This window comes from Tribolium madens, unplaced genomic scaffold (genome assembly GCF_015345945.1).
Source record: "Tribolium madens isolate multiple individuals breed KSU strain unplaced genomic scaffold, Tmad_KSU_1.1 Scaffold_20;HRSCAF=117;Tcas5.2_LG4, whole genome shotgun sequence".
NCBI lineage: Eukaryota > Metazoa > Arthropoda > Insecta > Coleoptera > Tenebrionidae > Tribolium > Tribolium madens.
In genome coordinates, this window is record NW_025400985.1 from 13,105,323 (window position 1) to 13,118,907 (window position 13,585).

A 13,585-nucleotide genomic window follows, 5' to 3' on the forward strand; every position below is an offset into this window, starting at 1 on the left:
AACCCAACCAAACACGATAATTTCTCAAGTTAATATGATTAAATTTTGAGTTATCCTTTTTTTCGTTATCTTTAGTGTCTGTTTGGAAAGCCAAAATAACATATCTAGGGCTTTCGATATTTGTCGATGTTTTAATACTCCAAACTTCTTTGTTAGTACCTGTACTTAATACAGGTAATTCAAACAATTCCCATTTACGAAAACCAATACTTATGGATTTATCTGATTTCATCTGTTGAAGTAATTGAAGTTTCAGTTTATCATTTGGAAAAATATGTTTTACTTTTGAATTAATGTTTTTAATTTTTATTGCTGCTTTCTTATCTCCATTCGTAACCACATAACAGTTGTTATCACTACGACTACGAACGAGTCTTATCTTATGACGTCCAATCATGACATGTTTATAATCACGAAAAATTCCAAACAAAAAACTTAATGGTGTTCTAAACCAAAAGTTTTTATTATTATTATCCATTGTTACTATGGAATTTCCAGATGGGTTCCATCCTGCCAACACCAAACCTTTACATTCATCTTCGTTATAACAAATATATCCTCGAATTGATGATAATGTCCCAGGATCTCGCACTTTCTCAATTTCTTTCCCATTAAACTCATAACATATTGATTCAAATAAATATACGCCTGCATTATTTGTTAACTTGCATTCTCCTGCTATTTCATTGGGTCGGGCTATTAATTCAAAAATTCCTTCAATACAAAGAAAAGAATCTGCCATACAAATAAATGCATCTTGTTGATTAATATCAATCTCTATCTCATCATTATAATCAAATGATTTAACATGAGGATGATATGTTCGTTCCTCTTCTTTAATTATGCTGTTGTCGAAGAGAAGTGCGTTGAATATTTCTAACTTTTCTGACATTATAACCCAATGATTGTAAAATTTGAATACTTTTTAATGTTAAGAAGCCTGTTGACGTCTTCGTTAATGGCTCAAAAGAAACTAAACTTTGTTGTCGAAGAGGGTCGTTTTAGGAAAAACTAGGCCCATTATTTTTTAGTTCTAAACGTATAACCACTTCTTCACCGCGAAAATTAATCGGTTGAGAGTTCTGATCTATCAGGTTAATAGCTAATTTACTATTAATCTTTTTATTTATAATCGGTAAATATATAGGATTTGATGGTTCGATATTAATAGGATAACCCGGATCAACTGCGGGAGAAAATTCGTAAAGCGTGTGCGAACTATTACTACCGTAGTAAGAACCTGTTATTATATTATATTCAACACGAACCGATGTTACCTTAATAATATTAATAGGTAAATCTGATTCGTGTTTTATGTTTGGTTCTAAAACTTTTTTAGAAAATCCTAATAAACTACCAATACTATCTTCACGATTAAAGTCAATATAATAAACACTTTGTAACTCAGCTTTTAAAGTGTTATTATTTGGTTTTAATGAAAACGCTTTTTTCTTTTTGAACAAAGCTTCTTCTTCGTTTGTTTTAACTAAATGATTTTGAATGTAATGTTCTAAATCACCAATTTCATATGAACCAGTTGGTATACTTATAACTTGATGATATTCTTTCTGATTTTTTGATAATGAGGTTGATATGTAAAGTTTATTATTAACACTTTCTTCAATATTCGGAATGCTGTTGTAAGTATACAAACCAATTAAACCTAATGAATAATTGTTATTAGGATTAATTTCTATCGGTGGATAAAAGTCAGCTTCAAGGAAGCTACTTCGACCTTTTAGGGTGAACGTTAAAGACATAACTAAAATAAACAGCAGATAGATCTTGGTTTTATTCTTTATTTAATAAAAATTGTAAACATAAGTGACCACAATTATAATTTAATTTCTGAAATTGATCATGATTAAAATATATTTGACAGTTTTTAAAATAATTAATTAATTCTATTGGTGGTTTAAGGTTACCAAAACTATCAAAATAGTATACATTGCTTTTAACTTTTTTATATGCTACCCAGTGAGTTCCTAATCCTTTACTAGAATCTAAATTTACAATACCACATTCATATCTTTTCGGCCCAGATAACGGTAAATTATCTCTTATAAAAATTCCAAGAAAATTAGGAATATTTAACCTTGTAGAAAATATGCAATATCATGCTCTTTACAAGCCCGATCCAATTCATTAATTCCAAGATCACCTCTACGCAAGCGATCTTGAAGATGAGTTCCAGGTCCACAAAACTGATATCCAGGAATATGTAATTCTATAGGTAGGTTATTTATTGCAGAATTTAGAACACCCCCATTTGAATGTTAACATTTAAACTAAGCTATATATATATAAGTTAACTTCTATATATAGCAATCAGTACTATAATGAAAACCGTAAAGCAAGGTACATCTTTAATAGTAATGAATCTCGATTTATCAGTAAAAAAAACTTCAAAGAAGTATCGACATAGTGTATTGCTACCGAATTCAATAAGAGCTATAATAGCCGGTCCATCAGGATCTGGTAAAACTAAAATATTGTTATCATTGATTTTTGATAAAAATGGTTTGAAATTTGAAAATGTGTATATTTATTCGAAATCGTTATATCAACCAAAATATGAATTATTAACATCAGTTTTAAAACAAACAAAATGTATAAAATATTTTCCATATTCTGAAAACACAAATATCGTGAATTCATSAGATGCAAAAGAAAATTCTTTATTTATTTTTGATGATGTAGCGTGTGATAAACAAGATACTATTAGAGAATATTTTTGTATGGGTAGACATAAAAACATAGACTGTTTCTATCTCTGTCAGACATATACGCGAATACCTAAACACTTAATACGGGATAATAKAAATTTTCTCATACTTTTAAAACAAGATGAGATGAATTTAAAACATATCTATCAAGATCATGTAGGAACCGATGTGACTTTTGATAAGTTCGCTAAACTGTGTCGTGAATGTTGGAAAACTAAGTATGGATTTTTGGTTATAAGTAAGGAAAATGATCTTAATAACGGACGTTATAGACGAGGCTTTGATCGATTTATCTCAACACCACCTTAAAACGTAGATACGTCATTAAACCTAACCTATATAAATTTACAATAGTAATGCAGAAAAATTAAAACTTTGATTTAATTGTTTCTTTATTAATTTATAATTAGATATACATGAATACTGAAAAACCGTTTATTAATCGGTAATCCGTTTATTAATCGGTAATCCGTTTAAAACCGTTTGATTTAATGGATAACCCGATTTAAGTAACCGTTTATTTATTCATTAATTATCATAATTATTACCGTTTACCGATCGGTAATTCGATAAGTGTAACCGTTTTCTACACGTTTGCTATATAAGGAATAACAATTCTTTTAAATATTACATTTTGAAGATAGTCGTCATGTAAAGTAGATCGCTTACCAATCGGTAACCCGTTTTAAAACCGTTCTAAAAATTAGTAACCCGATTTAAGGAATCGTTTGTTTATCCATTGATTATCGGAATTGTTGCTGATTACCGATTTCTAATCCTATAAGTACAACCGTTTTCCAACCGTTTTATATAAGTAATAACAATTTCTTAACATATTTCATTTTATAGAAAGTTTTCATGTAAAGATGAGTTCCTCAAAAGACACAAAACTTAAAAGACAAATTATTGAATTGTCTGAGAGTGTTAGAAAAAAATATAAAGCATTACAATTGGGAATGCAATAGCAAGACGAATCAGTAATTAAATTATTTCAACCGATTATTAATCCTCTTAAAGATATTTCAAACAAACTACAAGAAAAATCATCAATTGTAGTATCTTCTCAAGAAGAACCTAATGAGTTAAAACTTGGTTTAAAAAGAAAATCGTATGGAAAAGTCAATAATAAGAAAACGGTTGATTTTATACGAAATGTTAAAAGCGAGCCGGTGAAAACGGAACTTGATAAGCAAATGGAAGGTAAAGATAGTTATAATATGGATGATGGTAAAGATGAGGTATTCTAATGGAAATCTAATGAGAATGATGAATTAAATACAACAAATAAGTCTGAAAATGATGAAAATGTTGAAAGTTTTTACGATGAAGATGGAAACCTCCTATCTGAGAAAGCTGCTTCCGATTTTTTAGAACAATTTCCAGAACAACTTCAAACCTATATGGGAGATATTATTGCTCATCAAACCGATGAAATATTTGGTCCTAAATTTAACTTAGATTTCAACAAGTTTTATTTGGGAAATGATGAATTAAAAGTAGATAAAAACGGTGATTTTATTTTGAAAGATAAATTATTTTCTGGTACTGAAGGGCTTTATGAGTTATTATTTAAGAAAAATTATTCTGATAATGATTTTGAGCGTTTTTCTAAAGAAGACTTTCAAAACTATAAACAAATGTTGGAAATTACTAATGCACACAGACAAAAAAACGATCCAAGTAGACAACTTAAAAGCTCTAAATCTAGAAAATATTTAGAATTAATAAAACCACTTTTTAAACTAAATCAAAATGTTTTGACAGAAACACCCAAAAAAAGGAAATTTGCTAAACCTCCTCGAGATTCTAATTTACGAAGACGTCTTTATAAAAGTGAATCTGATTCTTTTTCATTTCCATCATTATCATCAATCAAAACCGAAATAAAAAGCGGTTCAAATTATAAATTTTATAATCAGAATCCAATAGAATACGTTTATTGGAATGATGTTAATGAACTAGTACAACGTCTTAGTCTTTTACACGCAGCATTACAAGCAGGTAATTTATCACATTTAAATGAGATAAGAAACATTGAAGAAGAACTACGTGAACTGGATGTAATTGCTTAGTATTACAATGAGTGTCGACAAGTTCGGACGTTCCTTAACAAGTGGTAATCTTTACCATCAACAACAAATTTTGCAATCAAAAAGTAGTTTTCGTTATACATCAGATGGTAACTTTGATATGGAGAATCATAAACTATGTAATGTTAAAGATCCTACTAATAACAAAGACTGTGCTACTAAGGCGTATACTGATTCCATAAAAAACAATTTTAATATCAAACTTGAGAATGTTATTAATGCTTTAACAGATTTAAATAATAATATTCGTAGAGCTGATAAAATTTGGGATAATAAGTTCAATAATTTAGAAAATAATTTTAGATTACTAAATAAAAAAAAATAATGAATCAAATAATAACATCATTTCAATGATTAATTCGAAATTGTTGGAAATACAAAAACAAATTGATAAAACATTAAATGATATAGAAACAATAAAAAATAATTTTAATATAGATAACATTAATATAGCATTAGCATCATTAAATAACCTTAATATTAGCATTAACCAAATGAATGAAGAGTGGAAAATAAAGTTTGCCAACACATCTGAGAAAGTTGATAAGGCTCTTCCTGAATTAGAAAAGCAAATAAAAATGTTTATTGATAAAACTAATACAGAATGGACAAAATTTTTAGTTGATATAAAAAATGTTGATGAAATCATTCGAAAAGAAATTGATAAAAAAGTTCTTGTTTTCAATGAAAAACTTGATAAAATTAATAAATTTCAAGAGTTATTAAGTAGTAGCCAGAAAACCATAGAACAACTAACACGTCGTATAGATAACTTAGAAGAATTAGATATAAAACGAAAACGTATTACACCATCACCTCTAATTACGGAATAAAACATAAATATGCCAAGAAAAAAAAAGGTTTATATAAGCAATATAAAGAAAGATATTGTTGAAGAGATTTTTAAACCGGCGCGAAAAAATTTTCCACGAAGACGAACAATAATCAAGGGAATCGATGATTTATGGCAAATAGATTTGGCTGAAATGCAAAATTACGCACGCGAAAACAATGGTTACAAGTATATTTTAGTAATTATTGACTGTTTTTCAAAGTATTTATGGACTAGACCACTAAAGTCAAAAAGTGGTGATAATGTAGCTAAATTGGTTGAAGATGTTTTATTGCAAGACGGAAGAATACCTCAAAATATTCAAACTGACCAAGGAAAAGAATTCTACAATATAAAGTTTAAATCTTTAATGAAAAAATATAAAATTAATCATTATAGMACCTATAGCGTCAAAKAGGCAGCAATTGCCGAACGTGTGATTAGAARTTTAAAATCAAGATTATATAAAGAATTTACTTTACACGCTTCTTACAAATGGGTAAATAAATTAGATAGGGTTACATCCGATTATAATACTACTCGTCATCGCACTACCGGAAAAAAACCAGTTGAAATTAATAAGTTCAATGAGTCAGAGGTTCAAGCTTACAATCAACTGAAAATTGTAGCCCCACATAAATATAATAAAGGCGATTTGGTACGAATAAGCAAAATGAAATATTTATTTGAGAAAGGATATACACCCAACTGGACTACAGAAATATTTAGGATTCTTAAGGTTAAATTAACAAATCCTAGAACTTATCTACTTGAAGATTTACAAGGTCAGCCAATTAAGGGATGTTTCTATGAACAAGAACTTCAAAAAAGTAAACACCCTGATACATATTTAGTTGAAAAGGTTATACGTCGTAAAGGAAATAAATTATTTGTTAAATGGCTTGGTTTTCCAACCAATCACAATAATTGGATTGAATTGAAAGATATTACAAAGTAAAGGAAAAATAGAAAAAATCATTAATAATTCATTCATTAGGACCAGTTTGATGGACCCTCTTCATCAATAAATAATTGTGTTTCGTGTCTATTAGATGGTATTAATAAACCATTGAATGTTGTGGATATGTATATTCCCAGTAAACACATGGATGTTATTTCGACGTCGATTTAACGTCTCAATGGTAGAAACAACGTAACTAGTCGAACTATTGACCAAAGATAATGTCGTCGATTAAGTGACGTCACTATTTTTATGTCACTAAAACGTCGATACAAACCAAGTGACAGTTTTTCAACCTGATTTCTTTATAAATAAGAAAAACGTTTACTTTCCACGTTGTTATAACGTCTTTTATATACGAAAAATGTATCCATCATAACAAAACATCAAAATTTGTCAAAAACCGTTGTTTGAAAGCTTATACGTTAAAGATATAAATAAATATTTAGAATGAGAGCCAGTATTTTTAATACCTAATTAAGCATAATAATAACGGGTTTTCTTTTAAATCTGGAGTCGAAGTTGGCTGTGACTCGGTGTTGATTGCAAACCCACAACAATGGTTGAACATGTTATCAGTAGCAATACATCTCCATATACCGGGTGTCCCAGGCAGGCTTGGATATAGGAAATTAACAGGGGAAATTAGTTTTTATTTTTTTTCCGGCTGCAGGAGTAACAGAAATCAAAATCTGATTGATGGAACTTGTAGTGCTCGAAAAGGTCTATGTTATCGACATTTTACTCGATTCTCCAATTAACTCCATTTGGGAGAAAACCGGCTTCAAAAAATCGAAATTGAAATTTGCCGGGTTAGCACTATATTAAAATATGATTATTAAAAAACAAAAAAAAAGAAAGCATCCCTGTTTTGTTTTAAACTTCAAATGTTATTGGATTAATTGGGTATTCAAAATTGGAGCGCTTTATTCGGCGCCGATCGTSTCGTGTCGTGAGCCATGAATTTGTTCGTATTTTTTTTTGTCTAAAACAAACGCCTAACGCATGAGTTTGTTGCTTTATTGTGTTGTACAGCTGGATTTCAGTTTTTAACTCAGGTAAGTTATTTGTTTGCTTATATATAATATATAAAAGAGATTTTTGAGCTTGTGAAATCATTTTAAGAAAGATAATTACAATTTTACGGTAGGAAAAACGTACCTAACCTCTGCTGTTGAACACGTGCAGTCAATGAGCTGTTTTCTTCCAAAATTCATTAAAAGGAGAGTTGTCAATGTTATAATTATTTATAATATACATATTATAATGTAAATTAATCTAAATCATACAAGAAATTGTTATCATTTATCTTGAAACAAACATTAGTCGTCGATTTTAAGTCATGTTATTCCCCTGTTTTTGACCTACTCACCGTGTACTAATATTTAAAATTTGCAATGACGTTATAAGTAAGAGTGGTTGCAGATTGGTTATTTTGAATAATTTTTAAAGGCAAATTACTTATTGACACATTATTGACGTTGTGCAGTTACGGAATTAAAATTTCGGGCAGTATTTTTTTGTCACTTCAAAAAGTTCACTGTAAACTACCTTTTACTGTCATCATGACATTTATGACTGACATTTGACAAATAAACTTTTCTGATAGTGACGCTATTTTTAGGTCAAAATGTTATTAATGTAAAAGTTTTAGAGTTTACATTATGAAAATGACAAAACTGCCCGAAATTTTAATTCCGCAACTGTACATGATGGAAGAAGAGACTTTTTAAATTGTGACAATATTACAAAAATTAAAAAAAGATATTTTTTGGTCGCGACTGATGTTTGTATAAGATACTTATGTTAACATATGTATGTTTAAAGTTTTAAATACCTAATTTATTTATTTATGCCTTTCATTTGCAGAAAATTTCGGTCATACAAGATATTAATAGGTAAAAAGGTAGTTACATATTTTGATGCAATATTATTGAAAATGCATAAGCAGCGTATTGTTAGCAAACGTCAACTTCAAAGGCGCACAAAAGAAAATCTAAAAAAATTAACAGATTTAAGCAGACAGCAAATTGTTAAAAAAAACCTAATTATTGGTTCTAATATAAATCATAATGAAGCAAGTATAAAATTTTCATCTGACTTCGTAAGCTTATCAAATAATGATGAGTGTAAAACGAATAATAACCCTTCAATTAATTTCTCAAATGAACTAAAAAATAATCTTAGAGAATGGGCTGTTACGCATAATGTTACATCTAATTCACTTACACACTTATTAAAACTACTACATCCAGTAGTTAGTTTGTTACCATTAGATTGTCGTACATTAATGGCTACTCCGCGAAACACAGAAACAAAAAAACTGACAAATGGGGAAATGATTTACTGTGGAATTCAGCAAAAAATGTTGTCTCAAATGAGAGGCGGTTTTAAATTAAAAAATAATATTGTTCACTTACAAATAAATATTGATGGTCTACCCATTTTTAAAAGTAGTTCAATTGAAGTATACCCTATATTGGCATTGTGTAAGGATTTTGAAATGAAAACTCCTTTTGCAGTTGCAATTTTTGTAGGCACAGGAAAACCTGAACCTCTCCAAGTTTTTCTTGAAGATTTTATAAACGAAGTAACGCGTTTGAAAAGAGAAGGATTTACTTTTAACCAGAACAAATTTTGTTTCGATATATCTTGTTTTATATGTGATGCACCTATAAGATCTTATTTAAAACAAACAATGGGGCATACCAGCAAATATGCATGTGAAAAATGTAAAATTGTCGGCAAATATGAAAATCACAGAGTTAATTTTACACAAAACAAATTGGAGTATTATCCACAGCGACTTGATAATGATTTTGTAAATGTAACAAATGACAGTCATATCAAAGGTTTTTCACCTTTAAAAGATATACAAATAAAAATGATATCACAAATACCACTCGACCCAATGCATTTAATATTTTTAGGTGCCGTTAAACGTTTGTTGTCAGACTACATTGTGAGTGGAACTGTACCCTACAAACTACCACAAAAAACTTTACAAGAACTTAATATTCGGACTTTTGGGTTAAAAGAATATGTAACGTCAGATTTTGTTAGAAAACCTAGATCTTTAAAAGAAATCAAACGTTGGAAAGCAACGGAGTTTCGTTTATTCATTTTGTACACTGGGCCCGTTTTGCTTCATAGTATTTTAAACAAAGAAAATTATGTTCACTTTTTAAATTTACACTGTGCTGTTTTTATATTATCTAACTCTTCTTTAATAAAAACATACTTAGATACGGCGAAAAAATGCCTGGAAACCTTTGTTATAAATGCTCCAAAATTTTATGGAAAGGACTTCGTTGTATATAATATTCATAGTCTACTTCACATCTGCGACGATGTAAAGTTGCATGGTAATATAAATGAATTTAGTGCTTTTCCTTTTGAATCGTATCTCGGTGCGCTTAAAAGAAAGATCAGGGGCAAAAAAAATGTGTTGGAGCAAATCCATAGAAGAATTGAGGAATATGATTCTATGCATCATATTAATCATAAGAATGTAAAAAATAATAATGAAATTCCGACAGCAAAGAACATTTTTTTAGAACAGTACAATACAAACAACATATTAGTGTCATATAACTGCACCAAATTATTGTTTAGACAGTATTTTATATCTTTGAATAAACAAGACAACTGTGTTCTTTTAAAAAACAGTAAAATATGCCTCATCAGAGCAATTTATTTTTATGAAAATGAATTTAATATAGAGGGAGTAACCTATCAATATCAGTACGACCTTTATTTAAAACCATTCCCATCATCAAAATTCAATATTTATTACATTAAAAAGATTTATCACAAAAATTGTGTAACATTCAAATTAAAAGACATTATGTGTAAATGTTTAAGGCTACCCCATAAGGAAGGTTTTGCAGTATATCCTCTAACGCATTTGTTATAAAATTTTAATGAATATTATTGTATATGATGTAAATATTACTATGAAATTATGTAAACTATTCAGCATTTTAATAAACTATTGCATTAAACTGTTTTTAATATAAATTTAATATAAATTTAATAACTTTTAAAGAACCTTGTATGACTGAACGAGGATGTTTGCTGTCATCGAATTCATATCTAACGAAATTGCGGTTGTTCCGCTGAAATGGGTTTACAAACGCGAAACTAAATGTCGTTGGCCGTTGACCACTGGAAAAAAGACATTCAACGATTTTGTCAAATGCAAACCACCTTCAAAAAGTTCCTGGCCAAGTTATAAAATAATAAAAATCCACTGCAAAATTGGTAAAGTTATACAAATGTATTAAATACTTCTTTCATTGACAGCTTTTGCAGATAATTTTGATAAAGCAGAACAGGAGTTAACAGAATTGTTAAAAGATTGTCAAGCTGAAGCGGAAGAAACTGGTTCAAGTTCAAGAAGCTTAACCAGAAAAAGTAATCCTCATTATCTAAGTGATGAGTCTTCAGAAGACGATTCAATATCTAGTTTCGAAGATACACAGGATACACATTTTTTGAATGTTTCAACAGGAAGTGCAGGAAATGCACAAGGAAGTAATATTACAACCGTAGAAATGTCTGCTAGCTCTTCAACGTTGGGTATTTCAAAGGCTGCTTCTACCTACTCAGGTTAGTTATTTGTTTTTTTATTGTCTTAATATACTCTTTTTGTAAATGCTTTAACAGGAGGAGTTTCAACTTTAAATCAAACTACTGCCTTGGAAGCGTCAACTAGTTCTTCAACCTGTTGTCTAAACGCTTCAACTATTTTTCCAGGTTAGTTATTTATATTGCATTCACTTGCTGTTACTGATAAGTATACATTTTTTACTGTGCTTTAAATATCTTAACAGGAGTGTCATCTTCAAGTAAGACTCTAACTGTGGAAGCGTCAAATAGCTCCTCATCAACACTCGGAATTTCAGAGGCTTCAACTGTTACAATCTATTCAGGTTAGTTCTTTGCGTTTTTATTTTTCAATGCATTTTTATTCCTTTTGCAGAGAACTTTGAAAGTACTGTACTTAGTACTCTATCTAAGATTGTGTCCAATGTAGATCAGCATTCTATCATTCTTAATGAGATTTATCGGAAATGTACTACATCAGAAAACTCTATAACACAACCCGAGGACATTCCTAGCTTACCTTTAAAGGATTTAGAGGATTTCGCCGCTTTTGAAGATAAATTAAAAAGTCCGGCCCTGTATCAATATATGGTAGATCAGATTAACAATTATTTATTTTGAAAATTTAAACTTATTGTTTTTAGGTGCTGAGATTAGCTGCTGTAGGGGGTTCTGGTATTGAGTCACAATGCAGACGTATAATGCAGTATCTCATGACAAATAGTCTTGCCATGAAATTTAATTGGAAAGGAAAAGAAAAAATAGCATTTCAAAAAACCAAAACAATGACGTTAATATATGGTAAGCGACTTTTGTCAGACAATTATTTTTACTGAAGTTATTTACACATAAAGGCTAGTAGCGTACTTTCAAATTCCTATCGTTGCTCCGTCTTATCGTTTTCGGAATTTCTTATGTTATTAAAGTACGAAAATACAATATATAATTTTGTTTCAGAGTCAGCAAAACGAACTTTCCCAGAGAAGGAGAAAAGTGATTATCTAATAGAGAAAACGATCAAAGAGTGGTTAAAATATTCGAAACAACGACTCAAGTCTAAAAAAATACAAACGACGGAATAGGTCAGTCAAATAACGTCTTTGACTGGCCTAGAATTGTTGTTTACTGAAATTTTTGTCTTATTTTTAATTTACATTTTTGAGGGCATGTTTAATTGTTTTATGTTTTATATGAATTTTTTAGAGTATGTATCTTGTGTTTAATTTTTTATATATTATCTTTTTATATTTTTATATAAATTTTTTATTGCAATATGAGTTTTATTTTAACGTTTTTTTTACGTCCTGGGAGTCAAAAATACGACGATTAAGTTACGTCAAAAAAGTACGTGAAGTTCACGTCGCCTGCCAACGGCATATGGACGTTTTATATAGACGTGGTATCGACCATCGACGTCAAAATTTACGTCGATTCGAGCGACATTGTGACGTTTTTTCAACATGGATTCTGAATAAATTTTAATACGTATTTTCAACGTCATTGTGTTTACTGGGTTGCCTTCGATCAGGATGATGTTGGTGTATGGTCTTCTAGATGGAAGAGATTGGATCTACATTATTTAAACAATAGTGCGATAGAAGTGTTTTAAATGTGACAATATTAACAAACTCTATATTATATTATAAATTAAGGCTTGTTTTTGCCGACAGAAGTTATGGCTATAGTGTTGGGAAAGTATTAAAATTAATGATTATGATGTGATTACATGGAAAAGTTGTATGAGTAATATACCATTATTTTTCTCAATGTTAGGCGCTATTTTTACTGGTACTCGTATTATGTTGTAAATGGTATGAGTATTATTATGTGAAATATAAAATACCTAAATTTAAAAAAAAAAAACATTAGTTTTATGTATGTAGAATGTATTATTATTATGTAAATTTAAATAAAAGTCTTATATTTTTACTCTTTCTTTGATTATAAAACCACAGTATCCTGTTTTTTCCTCTTCCTGCATTCATACGCGATACATACATGATTCACACGTGATTCATACGTGATTCATATTTGATTAATACATACAAGAATGTATGAGAATAACCGCAATATTCGTTCTAAAACTTAAATATTATAACTAATCAGATTCACTATTCTTATCAGTTTTTTTTGTTTCACGCTACATAAACCTTAACTTGAGAGATCCCTAGTCAGTTGCCTGAAGTCAAACTTAATGTTAACTAATAACAACTGATAACCTCGAAAAAAATTATTTAAAAAATGCATTCCGTTACTTCTGTTGTTAATGAAATTAAATCAGCGTTTTTCAAGACTAATAGTACTGAAACTGATAAAGAAATTGTGGTTTCCGGTATTCGGAAATGTAATCAGACTCTTACAATTTTTG

At 29.4% G+C, this 13,585-nt stretch overlaps 1 protein-coding gene across 1 annotated transcript; it reads left to right on the forward strand.

Moving 5' to 3' along the window:
• Positions 1 to 10,679: 10,679 nt before the first annotated feature.
• Positions 10,680 to 12,299, forward strand: LOC123005230. The gene is made up of 7 exons (XM_044398888.1): positions 10,680 to 10,872; positions 10,924 to 11,220; positions 11,278 to 11,367; positions 11,445 to 11,543; positions 11,594 to 11,808; positions 11,862 to 12,018; positions 12,175 to 12,299. The coding sequence occupies exons 1-7, from the start codon at positions 10,680 to 10,682 to the stop codon at positions 12,297 to 12,299; spliced, it is 1,176 nt and encodes a 391-aa protein (XP_044254823.1).
• The last annotated feature ends 1,286 nt before the right edge of the window (positions 12,300 to 13,585 follow it).

Coding starts and splice junctions, on each gene's coding strand:
- LOC123005230 (XM_044398888.1), top strand. CDS start 10,680: ATGTTTGCTGTCATCGAATTCATATCTAACGAAATTGCGGTTGTTCCG. Junction 11,368..11,444: donor CGCTTCAACTATTTTTCCAG/GTTAGTTATTTA, acceptor ATATCTTAACAG/GAGTGTCATCTTCAAGTAAG. Junction 11,809..11,861: donor CGGCCCTGTATCAATATATG/GTAGATCAGATT, acceptor TATTGTTTTTAG/GTGCTGAGATTAGCTGCTGT.